The 18516-nt window shown below is 53.4% G+C and overlaps 2 protein-coding genes across 2 annotated transcripts in view; both read left to right on the plus strand.

Annotated features, from left to right (window-relative positions):
* LOC135404871 (hydrocephalus-inducing protein homolog) overlaps positions 1-18516 on the plus strand; it is a 271661-nt gene that overhangs the window by 114337 nt on the left and 138808 nt on the right. The window lies entirely within an intron of this gene.
* On the plus strand, positions 555-1997 carry LOC135406078 (kelch-like protein 10). Its single transcript, XM_064640636.1, is given in 4 exon segments — positions 555-760; positions 1286-1763; positions 1857-1879; positions 1881-1997. Coding segments are annotated over 4 exon segments (750 nt in total). The 5' UTR covers positions 555-614; the 3' UTR covers positions 1984-1997.

Raw genomic sequence — 18516 nt, forward strand, 5'->3', positions numbered from 1 at the left:
CCACCACTAACCCATGTCCCCAAGAGCCACACGGCTTTTAAACCTGGACAGGGATGAGGACGCCACCTGGGCAGCTGTGCCAGGGCTGGACAGCCCTTTTGGGGAAAAAACTTTCCCAAGAGCCAACCTAAACCTCCCCTGGCACACCTCGAGTGACAAATCAGGGGCAGCGTGTGCGACTTCAGCACTGACAGGAGCTGGGCTGTGCCTCAGCTTCCTCCTGGGTGAGGTGGCACAAGGCACTTCAGCAGCAGTCAGTGCCCACCTTTCGGGACTTTTACACTCTGGCAAAATAATACTGAGGATTATTTATTATTATTCATTATTCTTATGCTGGAGGATCACACAGACGATTTTGCTCCCAGCAACCATTAACATTGTGCAGGCCCGGGGTTCAGCAGAACCTGGGCCGAGGGGAAGTGAAGGCGCCGGGCAACCAGGGAATGTTGGGCCTGGGTCACCCCTGTGGTTGTGAAGTCATCACGGGTCACAATCCAGAGCCAGCGAGTGGGTTCAGTGCTGGATGTTTCCAGGCAACACCAGAGTGCTCCACGCACATCAGATAGGTCCACTCTGCCTCAGACTCCAAGGTGGGGGATAGCTCATCCTCCAACATGGAGAGGGAGACGAGAGAAAGGAATTGCTGCATCTCCAACGAGCTCCGCCTTGAAGAGAGACCATGTGATGTGATCATAACAGTTGATGGAGTGGAATTCGAAGCTCACAAGCAAATCCTCTCCTGTTGCAGTGTCTACTTCGGGTCAGTACTGGAAACACAAGGATTTATTTACAAGGGCCTGGAGTGACAGGACAAGGGGTAATGGCGTCACACTGACAGAGGTTTATATTAGATAGTTGGAAAAACTTCCTCCCTGTGAGGGTGGTGAGGTCCTGGCACAGGTTGCCCAGAGAAACTGTGACTGCCCCATCTCTGGAAGTGTCCAAGACCAAGTTGGATGGGGCTTGGAGCAACCTGGTCTAGTGGAAGGAGTTCCTACCCATGGCAGGGGTTGGAATGGGATAATCCTTAAGGTCCCCTCCAACCCAGGCCATTTTGTGATTTTGTGATTCCTGTGGAAGCATGGGGGCCGTTCACCCTGGTGCTCCCTGTCCCCAGCCAGAGGCTTTCTCTCCTTTTTCAAACAACCAGCAAGTAAAACATTAATTAATAAACTATGGGGCCTCCCAGCAGGGCTCCTGCCAGTGCCTAAACTGTTGCCCTGGGAGTTCGGGAAACACAGGGGACCCAAGGACAGGATTTAATGCAGCAATGCTGTGTTTTCAGGATACTGTTTACCAACTGGGACAAGATGGTCTATCAAATCCCTGGTGTTTCAGCTGAAATGATGGGTCTCATCATCGATTACGCCTACACTGGGACAGTACCGATCACGGAGGACAACGTTGAGAGTTTGCTGGCTGCAGCAGACCAGTTCAATGTCATGGCCATCGTCAACCTGTGCTGCGAGTTCCTCCATTCCAGGCTCTGCTTTGAGAACTGCATTGGCATCTGGAGATTAACTAGCTATTACTACTGCCCCGACCTGCGCGCAGCCGCCTGCGCGTACATCCTGCATCACTTCGAGGAGGTGTCCCAGGTGTCCGAGGAGTTCCTAGCCCTCTCTGCTGAGGAGCTGGCACATATCATCGAGAAGGACGAGCTCAACGTGAGGCGAGAAGAAGCCATGCTCGAGGCTGTGCTGAGGTGGATCGCTCACGACCCGCAGAACAGGAGGCAGTACATCGCCTGCTTGCTGGACAAGGTGGGTGCAGCACAGCTTTGAAGCTGTCCCCAAAGGCTGCCGAGGGGGAAACCATCAGCATTAGTATTCTAACCTCCTCCTTGCATGTTCCAGGTTCGACTGGCACTCCTACAGTCTGAACAACGTCGAAGCTCACGAGTACGTGAAGGACAGTGCTGAGGGCAAAGATCTCATCATCAGGGCCCTGTCAGAAATCTATGACCTTTTTATAGATTATTAAAGAATAAATTTGCAGATCGAAGTACGAGACAACTCAATAATGTTATAATGTTATATTTAGCGTTTTGTTAAAAGCACAAGTTTGAGAGTTGTGTAATAACTAAGCACAAGATCTGTTGAGTTGCTGACTAACAAACCACAACGCAGAGATGAATTGTCACATTATGCCTTGTTGTTCTTAAAAGTACTTGTTCTAAGCACATTTGTAGGAATCAAAATGGAGAAAGCAGGGAGAGGGGTAGACCACGAGGTCTGGATTGAAAAACCACTACCTGCAATGGAAAATTCCAGCATCACGGCCCATAGAGACTATTGACTACTGGACTATTGGCTGATGTCTCCCAGCAACAGGATTAGCCCACGAAAAGAGGAACCAAACAGGAGTCGGCCCGTGTCATGGTTTGAAATCCTCAAAATCTAAATTCCCTCGTCCTAGTCCCCTGTCACATCTCAATCTAATGTGAGATGGGGTTTTTTTCCCAGACAAAACACACCAGACTCCAAATGGGGGAAAGGGAATATATTACAGTGACTATACAAATAAATACTACAATACATTATATACAATCTTAGCTATCTCTACCATGACATAAGTATTTACAATGGATCAGATCTCTTCCCCTTTCCAAATAGAAGTCCAGGAGGGAAGAAGGACAGATCCCTTCTAGTCTCTGAGCACTTTCTCTATGGCAGCAGTCCTCTTCACATGCAGCAGCTGATAGCTGGATCTCTTTTCAATACACACAAGAGGGTCTCCAAGCCCCTTGGCCCGTTGTCTCCAAAACGAGGGTCTTCAAGACACAGGGGGTCTCCTTTCACCCCTCTTGGCTCTCCTTTGACTCCAAGCAAAGGCCTCATCTGTGGACTGCCAGCAGGGACAAGGCTGGCTTCACCACAGGCATATCACGAAATGCAGGGGCATCTTCGTGAAAGTCCCTTCCTCAGGGGATTCACCCCTGAGTCAGAACATCTTGGGCAGCATTCAGTTGCAAGCCTTTGCCTCAAGAGTTCTACCAGAGCTCCTGTGCTCTGTTCCAGGCTGCCAGGCTTGTCAGCAGCAGCGGGGGGGCCAAGGTCAACTCCACCCACATTCCTTTTCTGTCCCGATCCAGCTTCAGGACATCTTTGAGCTTCTCAGCTCCTCTCCCTCCGGTGCTGCACATCCAAAACTACTCTCCAAAATAGGAGTCCATGTCCCTCCTTTCCCGGAGGTCTCAAAGGAGTTTGGGGGGTTTGGTTCAGTTCTTACCCCCAAAACTCTGTAGCTCTGCTGCTGACTCTCCTTCTCGGCTCTCCGGGACAACTCGGTGTCTCCCTTACTCAGCTGCATGTCTCTGCTGCTTCTCCGGTTCAGTTCTTATCTGTCCTGGCTCTCTGCCAGAGTCTCTGGACGCTGCGTCTGCCGCTGCTGTCTCTGCTCACTCACCGTGGAGAAAACATCTCCCAGCTTAACTACAAACAGTCTAACACTGTTCCAAGTCTCTGCAGTCCCCCCAGCCGGGGGTCGGGAGGGGGCCAGAGCCCTCCAAGGGGCTCCGAGCCCCTTCCTCGTGGCTCACAACATGGCTACCTCTCCTACAACAACAAAACTACAACTCTTCTCTTCCGTTTGCTTGTGGTATGTTTACATTTTGCAGGAGCGCAGATTGGTTCAAAGCTCAAGTGCCACCACCCCTTGGGGGTTACCACTTTCTTAGCCTCTGGGGGAAAATCTGGTTCAAACCACTACAGCCCGCGAAAGGGGAACCAAACAGAATCTAACCCGCGAAACTGGAGCCAAAGGACAGATGAGGTGACATTGGGGGGAGGTGGTTGTGAAAGGGTATAAGAAGTGCTGCCCTGTTGTTCCCTTTTGCGGACCGTGGCAGGAACAAGGGGCTTCCTCCGATCGCCCGGCTCGCCGTTTTGCTTATTTGTTCTTCAATAAATTCTTTATTTCCCTGCAACCCTAATTTTCTCGAGTCTCTTGACTATATCAACCTGAACTCGTACGGCCAGAGCTCCTCAGCCGACGCCAAGTCACTCACCCTGTAGGGGACGCAAAGTCCTTGTGTAACAAGGAATAACTGCTCCTCGTGTGGTGCTGAGACAAAAAGAGCTTTATTTCAAATTCGGTGTGGTTTTATCCTTTTACACCATGTGACTTCTTTAGCCAATGAGGTTACCTATGTCGGCGCATGGTCCCCTGGGCTCCTCTGCCCCGGCACGTCCTCTGTGCCTTGGACACGCCTCCCACATCACCCTGCTCTTAATTATCTAAAGAAGTCACAAAAACAGTGCAAAACAACAACAGTGTATACAATCAAAACAGTACATTGTAAACTACCAAGGTTTGCAATGACCCAGCACATCGCTTGCTTGGTTTCTTATACTTCTATGGTAAACCTTATAAAACTTTCTTATATTCCTAAAGGGTAGTGCAACTTGGAGAAATAACTTTATTAACTTAGGGGCCTTAGGCCAACCGTGTATAAACTTACAACCTTTATTAATCTGAGGGGTTTTATAACTAGGGAATTCAACTTTATTTAAAAAACAGGATAATCTTAGCAAAACTAAATTTTCTTAAAAGCAACCTTGTGGCTGAGGTAATGTTATTTTGTGAGGTGTTTTGTGTTTTAATATTTGACCAGTCAAACAACTCTTTTCATTCATTCACTCTTTTCATTCATTTTCATTCATCGGTGGCCACCTTCACTCACACACACACATTTTACAGACTGCTTTTTACCACATTGGTCATTCCTTAATGTAAACCTGAAACATAAACATAACTCTTTTTAAACTTCTGCGTTACTCTGGTTCCTGCTGCTGTGGTCGTGTACCTGAATAGGATTTTACACACCTGGAAGAAATCTGCTTAAGTTCTTTTCTTGTAGCTACACAGGCATAGCTCCCTCCCCCTGTCACAAAATCTAGGGATCTCGTCCACTGTCCTGAAATCAAGTTCCTTACCACGACCGGTGGTTCGGGAGAGGCACAAGCCTGGGGTTTATGTTGCTTTTCATACTTATGCTTTTCAGTGCTGTCACAATTTAAAAAACTGATAACATACATAGCTTTTTACAGATGTTCTTGCAGGCTACACAGATTCTCCCCCTTTTTGTTTTTATCTAGTATGTGTTTCAATGTGTGATGTGCTTGTCTTATAGGTTATTGTGGAATGCTTGTGACATGAGAATTTTCCTATTTGATAGGAAGTAAAGCTGTTTTATTATTATTTTTAATCCATTTTTGGGTACCAAAGGTTGCTAAGCAACTAAATCATTGTGTTTTACACTCTTGTGTTTTGTCCAGTGGATGCTGTGGCAGTTATGTTTTGTGGATGTGTATCTATGTGCATGTACATATTTCAATATGTCCAGTTCAGAGATGTGTATATCTGTTCACTAGATCTCATTTGCCATTAACTCTCTAGGGTTAATGCTTTCCTGAGATGGCATGGGTGTGATTTTCTGACAGTGTGGGCATGCCCTGATAATGTCTGAGCTTTATTAATCATGGGTTGGAATTGGCTCTTTACAGAATGTGCATTCTGATGGAAAAATGAATGAGTTAATTTTGCTTGCTCTAGAACTCTGGGTATGGTGTTAAACATTGCTGCTTTAGCAGCTTCTTAGTTTCTGTCAGTTATTGGCTCTGACCTGTCAGCATGTGATTTGTGTGTATTGTATAGAAATCATACCTTTTGTAAATCACGGGAACCAAACAGAACGCATTTCAAACAACAGGTGAGGGTTAACAATATCTCAAGGAAATTAACTTTCAAGACAGGGTATGAACCTTATAGTATAACAGACATAGATACAACATTAAGGGTTGTTCAGAAAACTTTCCAAGGCAATATGAACGGCAGTCAGTTCCAGAACCTGCACAGAGCCTTGGTTCACGGTCTGTAGTTCTCGTTCCCACTGTTCTGTGGCAGGATTTACTCAAGACATTGCAGCATTTTGTGTTTTTCCCAGATGCATCTGTGAAGGCTCTGAGACCTTTTACTGTTTCAGGTTTGCATCTGGTGTGGCTTTTAAAGGTAAATTACCATTTTCTGCCCACAATCTGTGCTTAAGGAGATGGATTGAAATATTACCACCACTTGCCAAGGCAGTTTGGGATCCTGCGTCCTCAGCTGTCATCCTATCCAAATTGTCCTTTGAAGCTGGACTGTTGACAAAAGGCAGGATCTCTTCTGTCCAATTCCCGCAGTCGTGCTCTGCCTTTAATGACAAGCTTTGCAAACATCTCATTAACAGTTTACACATTTTTTAGGTGGTGTGTGTGTGGCAGGAAGAGCCATTCTAGAACTAACAGTGGGCTTCTCTCAGTTTGATCCCACTGAACAATACTGCAAAGTCGGTACCTGCTGGGAATTAGGACTAGGTAGATTTGCCTTTCAGGATTTCTCCTGTTTTGTCTGCTTGTATCACCTTGGTACAATTTTCTAACACTTGGTTTGCCTCTGCAGCTAGAGATTTGTCAGACTTTAGGTTGGAGTTCCCCTTTAGCAATACAAAGAGAGGGTGTAGGCCCCTTGTGGTTATGGTTAAAACAGGTTTTAAGCAATTGACAGCTCCCTGAGGCTTCTGCAACTCGTGTAAATATAAAGTGTTTTTTACCTCGAGCTGTAGCAGCTGTGGAGAACTTTTTTGCTGCGTGGATTCCTGTCCAGGGCAAGCCCAGAGTTGTGGTTGCTGGATCCTTCCTGAAACAATCTGAAGATCTGCATCTTGAACAATTTTGGTTAGAGCAGTAACAATGAATGGCAGTTCATTTCTTGTGGCCGTGGTTATCAATGTGTCCTCTGCATAATGATGTATCATGGCTGTTTGATACCTTGTCAGGTTACTTTGCATCTCCTGAGGAGGGACAGCCCAGCAGTGATTTTGCATAGGCTGTGCATTGTTCGTGGCCATGACGAGAGAGAAAAGTCTCTGGGCATCCCCATGGTGTATAAGGGTGGTAAAGGAATAGTTCTTTGAACCAGTTACCACTAGTGGCCAATTTCCTGGAAGCTTTATAGGTAGGGGCAGTCCAAGCTGCAAGGCTTCCGCATGTTTTTTGACTGCGTGTTCTGCTCTTAACATTTGCAGTGTTTTCCACCTGTCCCCTTTCTTGGGGGTGCAGAGTACATGGGTATTTTGGGGGCTGGTTATTGGCATATTGTGGCTTGCCTTAAGTTGTTTCCTCTCTTGCACATGAAAAGTGGTGTTACAAAGGAGTACAGCAAGCAGTACCCCCACAAGCAGTGCAATGCTTGCGACCTATCTCTTGCCTTGCTTATGGCACCCTTGGTACAACTCAGTCCATTCCCTGCTGCTAGGGTGCTTATGAAATGTTGCTATTAGAGGTCTCCAGGGGCAATCTTTCTGAGAGTGATCAGTGTCTCCACATCTAACACAACTACCTGTGTGTCTGACTTCTTTTTGTACTCTTAGCTGGGCATCTAAGGCTGCAGCTAAAAAGGCAGGTTGGTGCTTCTCAGAGCTAACTCTTTGGTAGGGTTGAACCAGTTCAGGAATGTTGCAATTTTCCCCTGCAGGAGGGGTCTGCAAGGCTCTTTCACAGCTTGTATTCCCCTCTTCAAGAGCCAACTGCTTATACAGCATCTCTCTGGCTTCATTGTATTCAACTTGCTTGTTTAAAGCAGACTGCAGCTGGTCTAAACATCTCAAATTTGGCTCAGTACAACCTTGTAACACTTTAATGGGGAACAGGTAATTATCTTGGTTTGTACTGAGAGTGTTTTTCATAGCTATTAGGGCTTGCCTGGCTACTACGTCGCATATTTCTCTATGGTATTTAGATTGTGTATCTAATGAATTATAATTTGCATCCCCACTTAACTGGTGTGCTGTGACGCCTGCCTGTGGGTATTTAATATAAGCAGAGCAATTTTTCTGAAAGTCAGCTAACCAGACTGTATATTGGGTGTCACTAAGAACTATTTTCATTAGTTCTTTCCAGTCATATGTGGTGAAAAAATAGATGGAACTCAATGCCTCCAAATACTTGAGAGTATTGGTTAAGGACATACCAGATTCTCTTACCAAAGGCCTCAGTTTCTCTGTAGCCCCATACAGGGGTTGACGCTGAGGGGACTGGCTTTGGCTGAATTTGTTTGGGCACGCCTGAATATTATTCAAGCTTCCCACTTGAAGTGCCTCGCCCAGACATTGTTCCCAGGTGTTAACTGACTTCCCCCCATTCGCCTCCACGTTCCCTCCCGGTGGAACCATCCCTGGTTCCTTCTCCCCATCCCCCCACTCCTCCCCCTCTGTGGCTCCAGCGAACCCGGTTCCCTGGGGGGGTGGTGGTGGGCAGTGGGCAGGGGGTGGGGTTGCTTTCCCCTTGGTGTCTGTGGGTGGGGCGGGGCTGCGCCGGGGCCAGAGAGAAGGATCGGTGTCTGGTCCGTGTGGTGGGGAAGATGGTGGCACCCATGCCTGGGCACGTGGTCGGCGATCATTCGCGCTATGGGGTGGCAAATAAACTGGGTTAACCCCCCCATCACCATTACGGGGCCCCCCACGGTGGTGCCATGGGCTGGGATCTCGCGTCACAAGCCCCGTCCCTTCCCGCTGACCTGCATCCCTTGGGCTCCCGGTTCCTGACCCAGTACTTAAATCACGAACGGCTCCTCTCCCTCCCCCCTCTATGTCCCGTGAGTTTCTGTTCCTGCGTTGCAAGTTTGGTAATTGCTTGTGTGTGTGTCTTGGTTCAGAATATGGTAAGATTTTAGCAGTAAAGTTAATGTTTCAATGTCTCTGTGAGGTTGCTATGGAAACGAAGCATCTTATGTTCCCTTAGCTCCAGGCAGGTGCCGGAGCACATGGCTGGGAGTTCCTTTGTGTAGCAGTTTCAGTTCCGACTTGGCTGTTCGCCTGCCGGCTTTTTTTTTCTTCTGACGTGTCTGCGAGGTTCGGGGTTGCTCCGGCTGCGGCGGGGGGGGCGCGGGGCTGCTCCGACGGCGTGGGTGCTGTGGCTGGGGTGGGGGGTGGCTGCGGCGAGCGGCGGCCCCCGGCGCAGGGCGGGCTCGGCGGGCGGTGACGAGCGGGGGCGGCGGCAGCGGCTCCGGGGTCCCCGCAGATTGCTGTGCGGTGCGGGGGTCGGGCGCTGCAGCGGGAAGGCGCGGCGCGGTTTTTAAGCGCGGCAGAGCCGGCAGGAGCGGCGGGCGGGCGGGGAGCTGTGGCAGTTTCTGCCGGGCAGGAACCACTTCAGGCTCCACGGGCTCTGGCGGTCGCCGAGGATGTCAGAGGCGGCAGCAGCGGAGCCGCTTTTTCGCACACGGGCGAGCCGCGGCGAACAGCGGGGCTTCTCCTGGCGGCTTGAAAGTGCTCCACGGCCCGGGTCTCCGAGCTGCAGCGCACCACACCGATCAGGGAAGAAGTCCTTTCCGCGTGAGATGTGCCGCTGTGTTCAGCTTGACTCACCGCTCCGGTGTAAGTCGGAATCAGGGCCACCCTCTCCAGCCGCTTCGATCTGTCGGCTTTTTCTTTCTTCTTTCTTCCTCTCGTTCCTGTGCACTTTTCCTAATATTTGGGAGCTCCTAAACTAACTTTCCGTTTCTCAGACGTCACTGAGACAACGGGTTATAGACGTCTTGGTTTTTTGTGGTGAAAGATTCCCGAGTCAAAATAATAGACTCGATAACCGGAATCTACCACGAGTTTCCTGGTTCAGGATAATCTAAACTGACTTAATATAAGTTAAAAGAGTCCCAAGTTCGGGTGCGCCATGTGTAGAAGACTCAAATGTCCTTATATAATAAGGAAAAACACCTCCTCGTGTGATGGTGAACAAAGAGAGTTTATTTCAAATTCGGCACGGTTTTATCCTTTAACACCCTGTGACTCCTTTAACCAATGAGGTTACCTGTGTCGGCGCATGCTCCCTTGGGCTTCTCTGCCCCGGCACGTACCCTGTGCCCTGGACACGCCTCCCACACCCTGGTTCCCCCCAGTGTGTCCCAGTATCCCCCAGTGCCCTGCAAAGCCCCCCAACTGTCCCCAAGGTGTCCCCAGATGCCCTTGGCCTTTCTGTGAGCGTGGAGGGGAGGAAGTTTCTGGGGTCAGAGGCTCTGGGGGGGCTCCTGGGGTGAGATGGAGGGTTGGGGACATCAGGGATGGGGTTTGGGGCCAGTGAGGAGGAGCTTGGGGCCAGTGGAATTGGGGGTGTCAAGGAGGGAATAATGGCAATGAGGAGGCCCTGGGGACACTGGAGACACCAGGGTTGTCTTGGAGTGTCAAAGGGGGAATTAGGGACACCAAGAGGGTCTTGGGGACACCAGGGGGGTTTCAGGATTCAGCTGCTCGTGGTGCAGCCCCTCCTCTCCCCCCCAGGCCCCATTAACACCCCCAAATGTCCCCTAACCCCCATTTTCCCTTTAATCCCCTCCCCACACAGATCCCTTTGACCCCCCAATGCCCTCAAGACCTCTTTTAACTTCCCTAAATGCACCCAAAGCCCCCCTAAACCCCCTTAAATCCCCATCCCACCCCTGCAGATCCCCCCAAATCTCCCCCAGCTCCCCCCTCAAATCCCTTCCAACCCCCCCAAGAGGGATCGCCCGGCACCCTGGGACAGGAACACAGTGGGCTGTACTGGGGGCACTGGGCTGTACTGGGAGGGCACTGGGGGGGGCTTAGGTGCCCCATGACAACATGACCCAGCTCCAGGAGAGATCTGGGGAGCAGTGAGGAGCTACTGGTCTGTCCTGGTCTGTTCAGGTCTAAACCCCCAATCTCCAAAGCCCCTCCCCAGCTCCCCCAGGACCCTCCCGCACCCCAAAGCCCCCCAGGCCCCCCCAGGCCCCTGACTTGGTCCTGCTGCCCCTTGAGCATCTGCAGCTGCTGCAGAACCAGGCATTCCATCAGCAAATGTGCAGCTGACACCAAGCTGGGGGTGTGTTGATGTGCTGGAAGGCAGGAGGGCTCTGCAGAGGGACCTGGCCTAGCTGGATCCATGGGCTGATTGCAAGGGGATGAGGGTCAAGCAGGCCAAGGGCCGGGTCCTGCCCTTTGGCCACAAGAAGCCCCGTCAGCCCCCTGGGCTGGGGCCAGAGTGGCTGGAGAGCAGGCAGGCAGAAAGGGAGCCGGGAGTGGGGATGGACAGGAAGCTGAAGAGGAGGCAGAGTGTGGCCAGGTGGCCAAGAGGGCCAATGGATGGTGGCCTGTGTGAGGAAGAGTGTGGCAGCAGGAGCAGGGAAGGGATTGTTGGGCTGGAGTGAGCGCTGGTGAGGCCACCCCTGGAGTGCTGTGTCCAGCTCTGGGCCCCTGAGCTGAGGAAGGCCCTGGAGGGGCTGGAGCAGGAGCAGAGAAGAGCAGCGAGGCTGGGGAAGGGAGTGGAGCACAAGTGGTGTGAGGAGAGGCTGAGGGAGCTGGGGGTGTTGAGGCTGGAGAAGAGGAGGCTCAAGGGAGACCTCCTGACTCTCTGCAAGTCCCTGCCAGGAGGGTGTAGCCAGGTGGGGTTGGGGCTGTTCTGCCAGGAAGCAGCAGTAGGACAAGAGGGCTGGGTCTGGAGCTGTGCCAGGGGAGGTTTAGGCTGGATATTGGGAAGGAATTTTTTCCCAAGAGAGTAATCAGGCCTTGGAATGGGCTGGGCAGGGAGGGAGTGGAGTCCCTGTCCCTGGAGGTGTCCCTGGAGTTATTTTTTAGCATCAACATTCCATGGCATCATAACCCTAAATAATTTCATTTCTATCAATAGATCTGATTTGCCATCATTAAAACCTGGGGGACAAAAGTGGTTCAGTCACACCTCTGTAATTCCTCTAAATATAAAATGTTGACAAGATTCAAGGCTGAGATTGGATCCAGCAGCCTCCAGCACCCCACAGGAAGTTGGGAGCTCAGGGGAACCACTCCCTTTCCCAAAACCTGGTTTCCAAAGACCCCCATGGGACTGCCGGACCCACCAGACCACCCCTCCTTTTCCACCCTTCTCCCTGTTCCTCCTGCTTTTCCGTGGTCCCCTCAATCCCCAGCCCAACCAGGATCACTTTTGGGGTCCCAACCCCCACTTTTTGCCCCCCTTCCCACCCCTCCCACATCATCCCCCCACTCCCCAGCCCCCTCATGATCAGTTTGGGGGTCCCACCCTCCCCTTTTCTCCACTCTTCTGACCTCTCCCACCCATTTCTCATCACCCCCCAAACTTCAGTGCCTCTCCCCCTCCACTTTTGGGGGGTCCCACTCCCCTCCCACTCAGTTTGGGGTCCCACCACCCCTTTATCCCCTCTGACCCCCCTTTTCCCACCAACCACCCCCCCTCCCACTCCCCACTCCTCGCCTGCAGCCAGGGGGGCTCCCAGCACCACCAGTGCCCAGAGAAGTCCCCCAGAAAAGGGGTTGGGGGGGTCCTGGGTGGGCTTTGAGTGTGTTTGGGGGTCCTTGAAGGGCTTTGGGGAAGTGTAGGGGGGTTCCCAGCACGTTTTGGGGTGAGCTGGGTGCTTTATTGAGGGGCAGGTGCCCTCCCAAAGCCCCCCCAGAGCGAGATGACATTGGGGGAACACAGGGGGGTCCCCATTCCCGATCCATCCCGGGGCCGGTTCTGCTCCCCCCAAACTCAGCTCCAATCCTTGGGATTCCTTCAAACCCCTCCCCCACTGCCTCCCAGATCTGTCACTGGAGAAAACTGGGAAGCTTTCCTGGGATCACTGGGAGCAACCAGGTGGAGGCAGAGTGACAGCAGGGACAGGGGGGACACACGACCCCCCCAAAAACCTCACGGGGACGGGGAGGGGTCCAGGCTGGGCCTGAGGCCCCAGGGAGGGGTTGTGGCCGCCGGCGGCTCAGGAGCTCTGTGGGGAGAGAAAAGGGGGTGACACCGGGGTGGGGGGTCCCCGGGGGGGCACAGACGCTCTGGGGGGACACGCGACCCCCTGGGACCCCCCTCACCTTCTGGCACAGGTAGAAGCCGAGCCCCAGCGCCAGGGAGACGAAGCCCAAGAGGAAGCCCCGACCCCTCCTCCGGAGCAATTCCTCAGGCTGATGGAGCCCGGCAGGGCCGGGGCCGCCGGCAGTGTCCGATCCCGGCAGGAAGCGGGGAGGGCCCGGCGGGGTCTGATAGAAATAAATCAAGGCAGAGCTCTCTCTTTCTTTTCCCCCCTGGGCAGTGACCATCAAGAGCTGTCCCTGCTTCACGGCAGAAGCTGCACACACTTCAACAAAGTCTGTGGAAGAATCTGCTCTGTCAAAGTTGGCCCTGGGCTTTTATGCTTCTCCAGTGATGGATCAGCAGTCACATATTCCCAGGCCAGTGAGCAGCTGATCTGTCAAACTCTGCTTCCAAAAGCAGGATGTGTGTTGGAAGGCTGGGGAACCAGGCTGGGTTGGGCCCAGTTCAACACTAAACCAACCCCTTGGCACCAGCAGTAACTCCCCACAGAGAGCTGGCAGTGCTTGCATTCTCTGACGAGATTCTTTTCCAGGTAGAACATCCTGCTACAAGGGGTCTGTTACCACCCACCCCAGAAAGGGGGGGGTAACCAGGTTCTTATTAATAAATCCCTTGGGGTGGATTAGAGTGAAACGACACTGAATAATCGGTGTTTGAAAACATATATATGTAGGGTTTATTTTAGAACAATGTTGTTTCAAAGGTAAACAGGTATGTTGCCATTTTGGGTGTTATCATCTCTATCTCTCATCTACAGCAACATGGCATAGAGAGAACCTTTAGGGAAAATGCATAAGGGAAAGGCAGGATAAGGGTAAGGGAGAGTAAGGGAAAGCAAAGCTGAGAGTGGAAAGCTGTCTATAGTCACTGCCCACGGGGTCCAGAGATGGAACTTGGCAGTTGCAGCTCCAATGTCTGTCAGTTGAAGTGGTGGCCTTGACCCGTTTGGGGTAAGGGAGGGAAGCCCCCACACTCCAAGAAGTTATGAGTTATTATATCCATGGACAGTGTTCTGGGCCGTGCCTCGAGCCTCCAAGGTCTGCTGGGCCTGCACAGAGTTCCCGTGAGGGGCCTGGGAAACACGGCTCTTCTCGCCTTTTCAGGGCTTGACACCTTCAGCAGCACTGGCAGGGGGGATGGGTCCAGCTGCCTCTTCCCAGCCTGCAGAAGTGCCCTGGCAATCCCAGAATGCATAAATCATTGTGGCAGTTTGCGACCCTCACAAATCCAATTTCCAAGTCCAAGCCCCCTCCCCCCCCCAGTTTGTTTCAGTGTGAGAGGGTTTTCAGACAAAACACAGCTCAGTATGGGGGGAAGGGAATTCTATTACAGTTTATTACTTACACAAATAAATACTATAATACATTATATACACAATTCTAACTATCTCTCCTATGATAGAGCAATATATTTACATTAGATCAAATCCCTCCTTTCCCTCCAATAAACGTTCAGAAGGGAAGAAGAAAAGATCCTTTCCACTTTCAGGGCAGCAGTGTCTCTCCTCTTCAAGGCAGCAGTCATAGCTGGATTTGTCAGAGCTGGAAAATCTCTCTCTCTCTCCATTACAACACAGGGGTCTTCTCTCACCCCTCGGCCCTTCGGCTCCAGCCCAAGGTCTCTCTCCCGTGGACTGCGAAAGCAGGGACAAGACTCACCTCTCCACAGTCATATCACGGGGTACTGGGCACCCCTGACAGTCCCTTCCTCAGGGGATTCAAGTTCCTCCTGAGTCAGAACATTTAGGGCTTTCAGTTCAGTTTTGGCCCCCAGCGTTCTAGCAGAGCTCCTTTGCTCTGTCTCAAACTGTCAGCATGGCGAAGAGGGGCAGGAAAGCCTCTTCCCCCCTCCACATTCCTCCTGGCTGTCCTGGTCCAGCTCCAGGACATCTCTGAGCTTCTCAGCTTCTCTCTCTCTCTCTCTCTCTCTAGTTGCTGCTGCATTTCAGGACTCCCTTCAAGTGGAAGCCCACCCCCTCCTTCCAAGAGGGGTCTTAAAGGGTTTGGAGAAATAAAGCCAGGCTCACCCCAAACAGTCTCTGCTGAGCCTGGTGCTCTGTCTCTCTGTCGGGCATCTCTGTGTCTCTCAGCTTGGCTCTGTGCCACCTCACTCCTGCTGACTGTCTTCTTGGCTCTCAGCTACAGCTCTCTGTTCAGTGCTGTCTCTGCTGCCGCTCCTGCTGCCCACTCACAGTGGAGAAAAACTCCCTCGGCTCTTGGCCGCAGTACTGGGCCCAGTTTAACACTGTTCCGAGTTTCTACAGCCCCAGCCGGGGGGCTGGGGGGTCTTGGCCCCCAGTGGGGCTCCCTGGCCCCCTCTCTCCTCGTGGTCTCAGCCCGTGGCTGCCGCTCTTCTCTCGGCTACGTAATCTCTTCTTTTCCAGCCTGTTGTGATATGTTTAATTTTGCAGGGGTGCTGATTGGGTCAACACCAAGAACACCACCTCCTGGGGTTAACCACTTTCCAACTCCAGGGGAAAGCCCTTTTCAACCCAGGACAGTCATGAACCATCTCAGTCTCTGACACTCCTCACCTTGGCTGGTCAGTTCCTGGGAACAGCCCTGGCAGTGCAGCCCCTAAGGGCACACGATGTGCTGCTGTGCTGGAGAGGACCCTCCTCAACCTGGGCAGCAGGGCTGGAGGGGGGGGATTCCCTGACCCTCCCCAGCTGGGCCCTTCCTGCCCACCAGCTCCTGCTCCAAAGGGCTCCCACACACCCTGGGGCACTTGTCCCACTTGGGCCCTTGAGCTGCCCCAGGGCATCTCTGGGCAGTGGCCAGCTCTGGGACTGCTCTGGCAAGTCATGGCCTGAAGCCACGAGTGTGGAATTTAGGAGAGAGTTGAAATCTCTGCAGAACAGAACTCTTGGTAACTGCTGAAGGCTTCATGAACAGCACTGCCACACCTTTTCTTTTTTTTTTAAATTCAACAATTTTCTGTAGGCGAACCCCAGGACTAGGAGGATTGGAAAGAGCAGCTTTAGACGCGGGCCCGCTGCAGGGGCGACTTCTGGGATCGAGTGAAGCAGAAAAACAACGGCTACTCGAGTTATTTATTGTAGGGGTTGCCCCCCCGAGCTGTGTATTTTTCCTGACCCACGGGGGCCCCGGGGGTCCCGGCCATGATGACTGGGTGGTTTCTGCTGCGGGGCCTGGGGTGCACTTGAGGGCCTCAGGAGGTTTTGTGTGTGATCATGAGGAAGCTTTTCTTGATGGAAATGGTTGTCAGGCATTGGAAGGGGCTGCCCGGAGAGGTGGTGGAATCCCCATCCCTGGAGGTATCCAAGACAAGACTGGACATGGCACTCCCTCAGTGCTCTGCTCTAGTTGACAAGGTGGGGATGGGCGCAAGTTTGGACTCGATGATTTTGCAGATCTTTGCCAACCTAAATGGTTCTGTGATTGTATGATCTGGCCTGAAGACAGCTGCAGGGCAGGTGGAGGAGTCCTGTGGTGGGACTGTGGCCAAGAGGCCTCTCCTGGCTGCAGAAGAGCAAACTGTGGGCTTTTGTGTCCCTCGAGGGCCAAGGGAGGGCTCGTGAGGCTCCAAGGAAGGGTGCGGGGAGGGGGATGGAGGGGTACTGTGGGGACCAGGGGACAAACTGTGGCCTCTGGAGCACATCCAAAGGTGCCTTAGGGTGCTGAGAGGGCAAATGGCCCAGGCTGAGGCAGCCCCAGCACAAGAGAAGGTTCAGAGAGGACTTGTGGTATGAGGAGGGCTCTAGGCCTGGGGGGACCGGAAGGGAAAATGAACAAGTCCTGAGGGGATGGGATGGAAATTCAAAGTGGGGGGACTCTTTGCCAAGATAGCCTTTTCCAGGTCTTTCCTGTTGTCAACTGCCAGTTGTCCCCATTGGCTGTCCCCAGGCAGCGTGGACGCCCACACCAGCCCCCCAGGGCAGAGCAGGGCTCTGAAGGTGCCTGAGCGGGGTCACACTGGGCAGTGGCTCCAGGGCACCTCTGGGGCTGTCAGAGAGGGGCTGTTCCAGGGCCCTTTGGGCTTCTGGGGGCTTCTTTGCTCGGATTCTGTAGAAGAGACACAGAACTGAGGCAAGAGCAGCAGGACTACAGCTCCTGGCCCCTCAGATGGACCAATGCGGCCGCTCAGCTGGGCTGTGCCAGCAGATGACAGCTCCCAGCATGCTGAGGAGCTTGGCCCTTCCAGCTGGATCCCGGGGGTAGTTTAGTCTAGGCCTTCCTTGGTGAATCCAAGGAATCCCCCTGGGTGCCATCCTCCTCCCTTCAGCCCTAAGCCCCCCTCAAGACTCCGCCAGCCTGGCAGGGCCACTCAGCCACCCCTGGGGCAGCTCGGGGTGCCGCACAGGGGCCTGGGGCGCGGCAAAGGCCTTGGGAGAAGGTGCTGGAAGAGCTGTTGAGTGGGGAAAAGCTCTTGCTGGTCAGTGGGAGAAAGAGAAGAGGCAACAAAAGCCATGGTTTCTCTTAAGCTTGAGCAAATGTTATGCATTTAATGTGACTGAAGGGCTCACAGGTCAGGCTCTGCGGTGTGGGGACAGAAAAGGGGTGTCCTGGGGGCACGCAGGGCTGTCTGAACATGGGGCTCCTCGGGATGTCCCGAGGAGACACGAGAGCAAAGTAGGGCCTGGAGACACCCTGAGGGCAGCTGGGCGCCCAGGGCTGAGGCAGGCCTGTGTCCCCAGGGACACCCTGCCTGTTCCTGCCTGCGTGGTGGCTCCCTGGGACCCGTTGCTGGGGGCAGGTGCACTCCTATCCTGGCGGTCACCGTCCTGACGGACACTGGCCCACCGTGGGCCACTCTGGCCAAGATCTTGGAGGACTTTACCAACCTGCTGCAGTAGACAGTGCTTCCGCTGCTCTGCAGAAGGCCCCCACACCCCAACCCATGGCTGTGAGTGACCACTAAAGGCCCTGGTCCCCTCCCGCCAGCCCTGCAGGCTCTGCCGGCCCCTCACGGCTCTGTTTGCTCCTGCAGTCGTCCTCCAGGAAGGCTGAGTCAGAGGAGTTGGCTGACGAGCCCGACATCGAGAGCCATCAGGGCTGTCCAAATGTGGGGATGTCCAGGCTACTGCTGGAAGGGCTCGCCAGGCTGTCGCAGAGAGCTGAGATGGTGAGCAGGGCGGTGTGAGGGGCAGCCCTGTCGGCAAATGGGGGCTGGGGCTGTGTGGAAAGCAGTGGCCTGGCCTGGCCTGGGACTCACAATGTGGGGTGACTGCTCCAAATGCCCTCCCTGCCATGGTGGGGCCTGGGGTGGCTGCCTGGGGAGCTTTCCTGGGGTCTGGGCAGGGCGCAGGTCTGATGTCCTGTCCCACTTGGCAGGTTTTGGGAAAGGTCGATGGGAAATCTCTGGATGGTGCACAGTGCAGTTTTTGCCTCCAGGGCAGCGAAGCCCAACCCGCAGCACTCATCGCTCGCCGTCCTCTCCTGCGCTCCGTTGCCCAGGACCCTCCCCCGCTCGGGCCCACGATCATTTCTGTGCCCAAGTTCCGCACCCGCGCTCCCCTCAGTGCCAGAATGTTCCTGACTCTTTTCCCGGGCTCGCGGCGCTCCCTCGTGCCCAAGCGCCGCCACTCCAGCGCCGACCGCGGCCGTTCCCAAAGCGCCGGCCATGTGCGGGGAGAGCGGGAAGGCTCGGGGTGACTGAGTGCGGGGGCTGCCCCGGGCAGAGC

The sequence above is a fragment of the Pseudopipra pipra genome, chromosome W, assembly GCF_036250125.1.
Source record: "Pseudopipra pipra isolate bDixPip1 chromosome W, bDixPip1.hap1, whole genome shotgun sequence".
Taxonomy (NCBI): domain Eukaryota; kingdom Metazoa; phylum Chordata; class Aves; order Passeriformes; family Pipridae; genus Pseudopipra; species Pseudopipra pipra.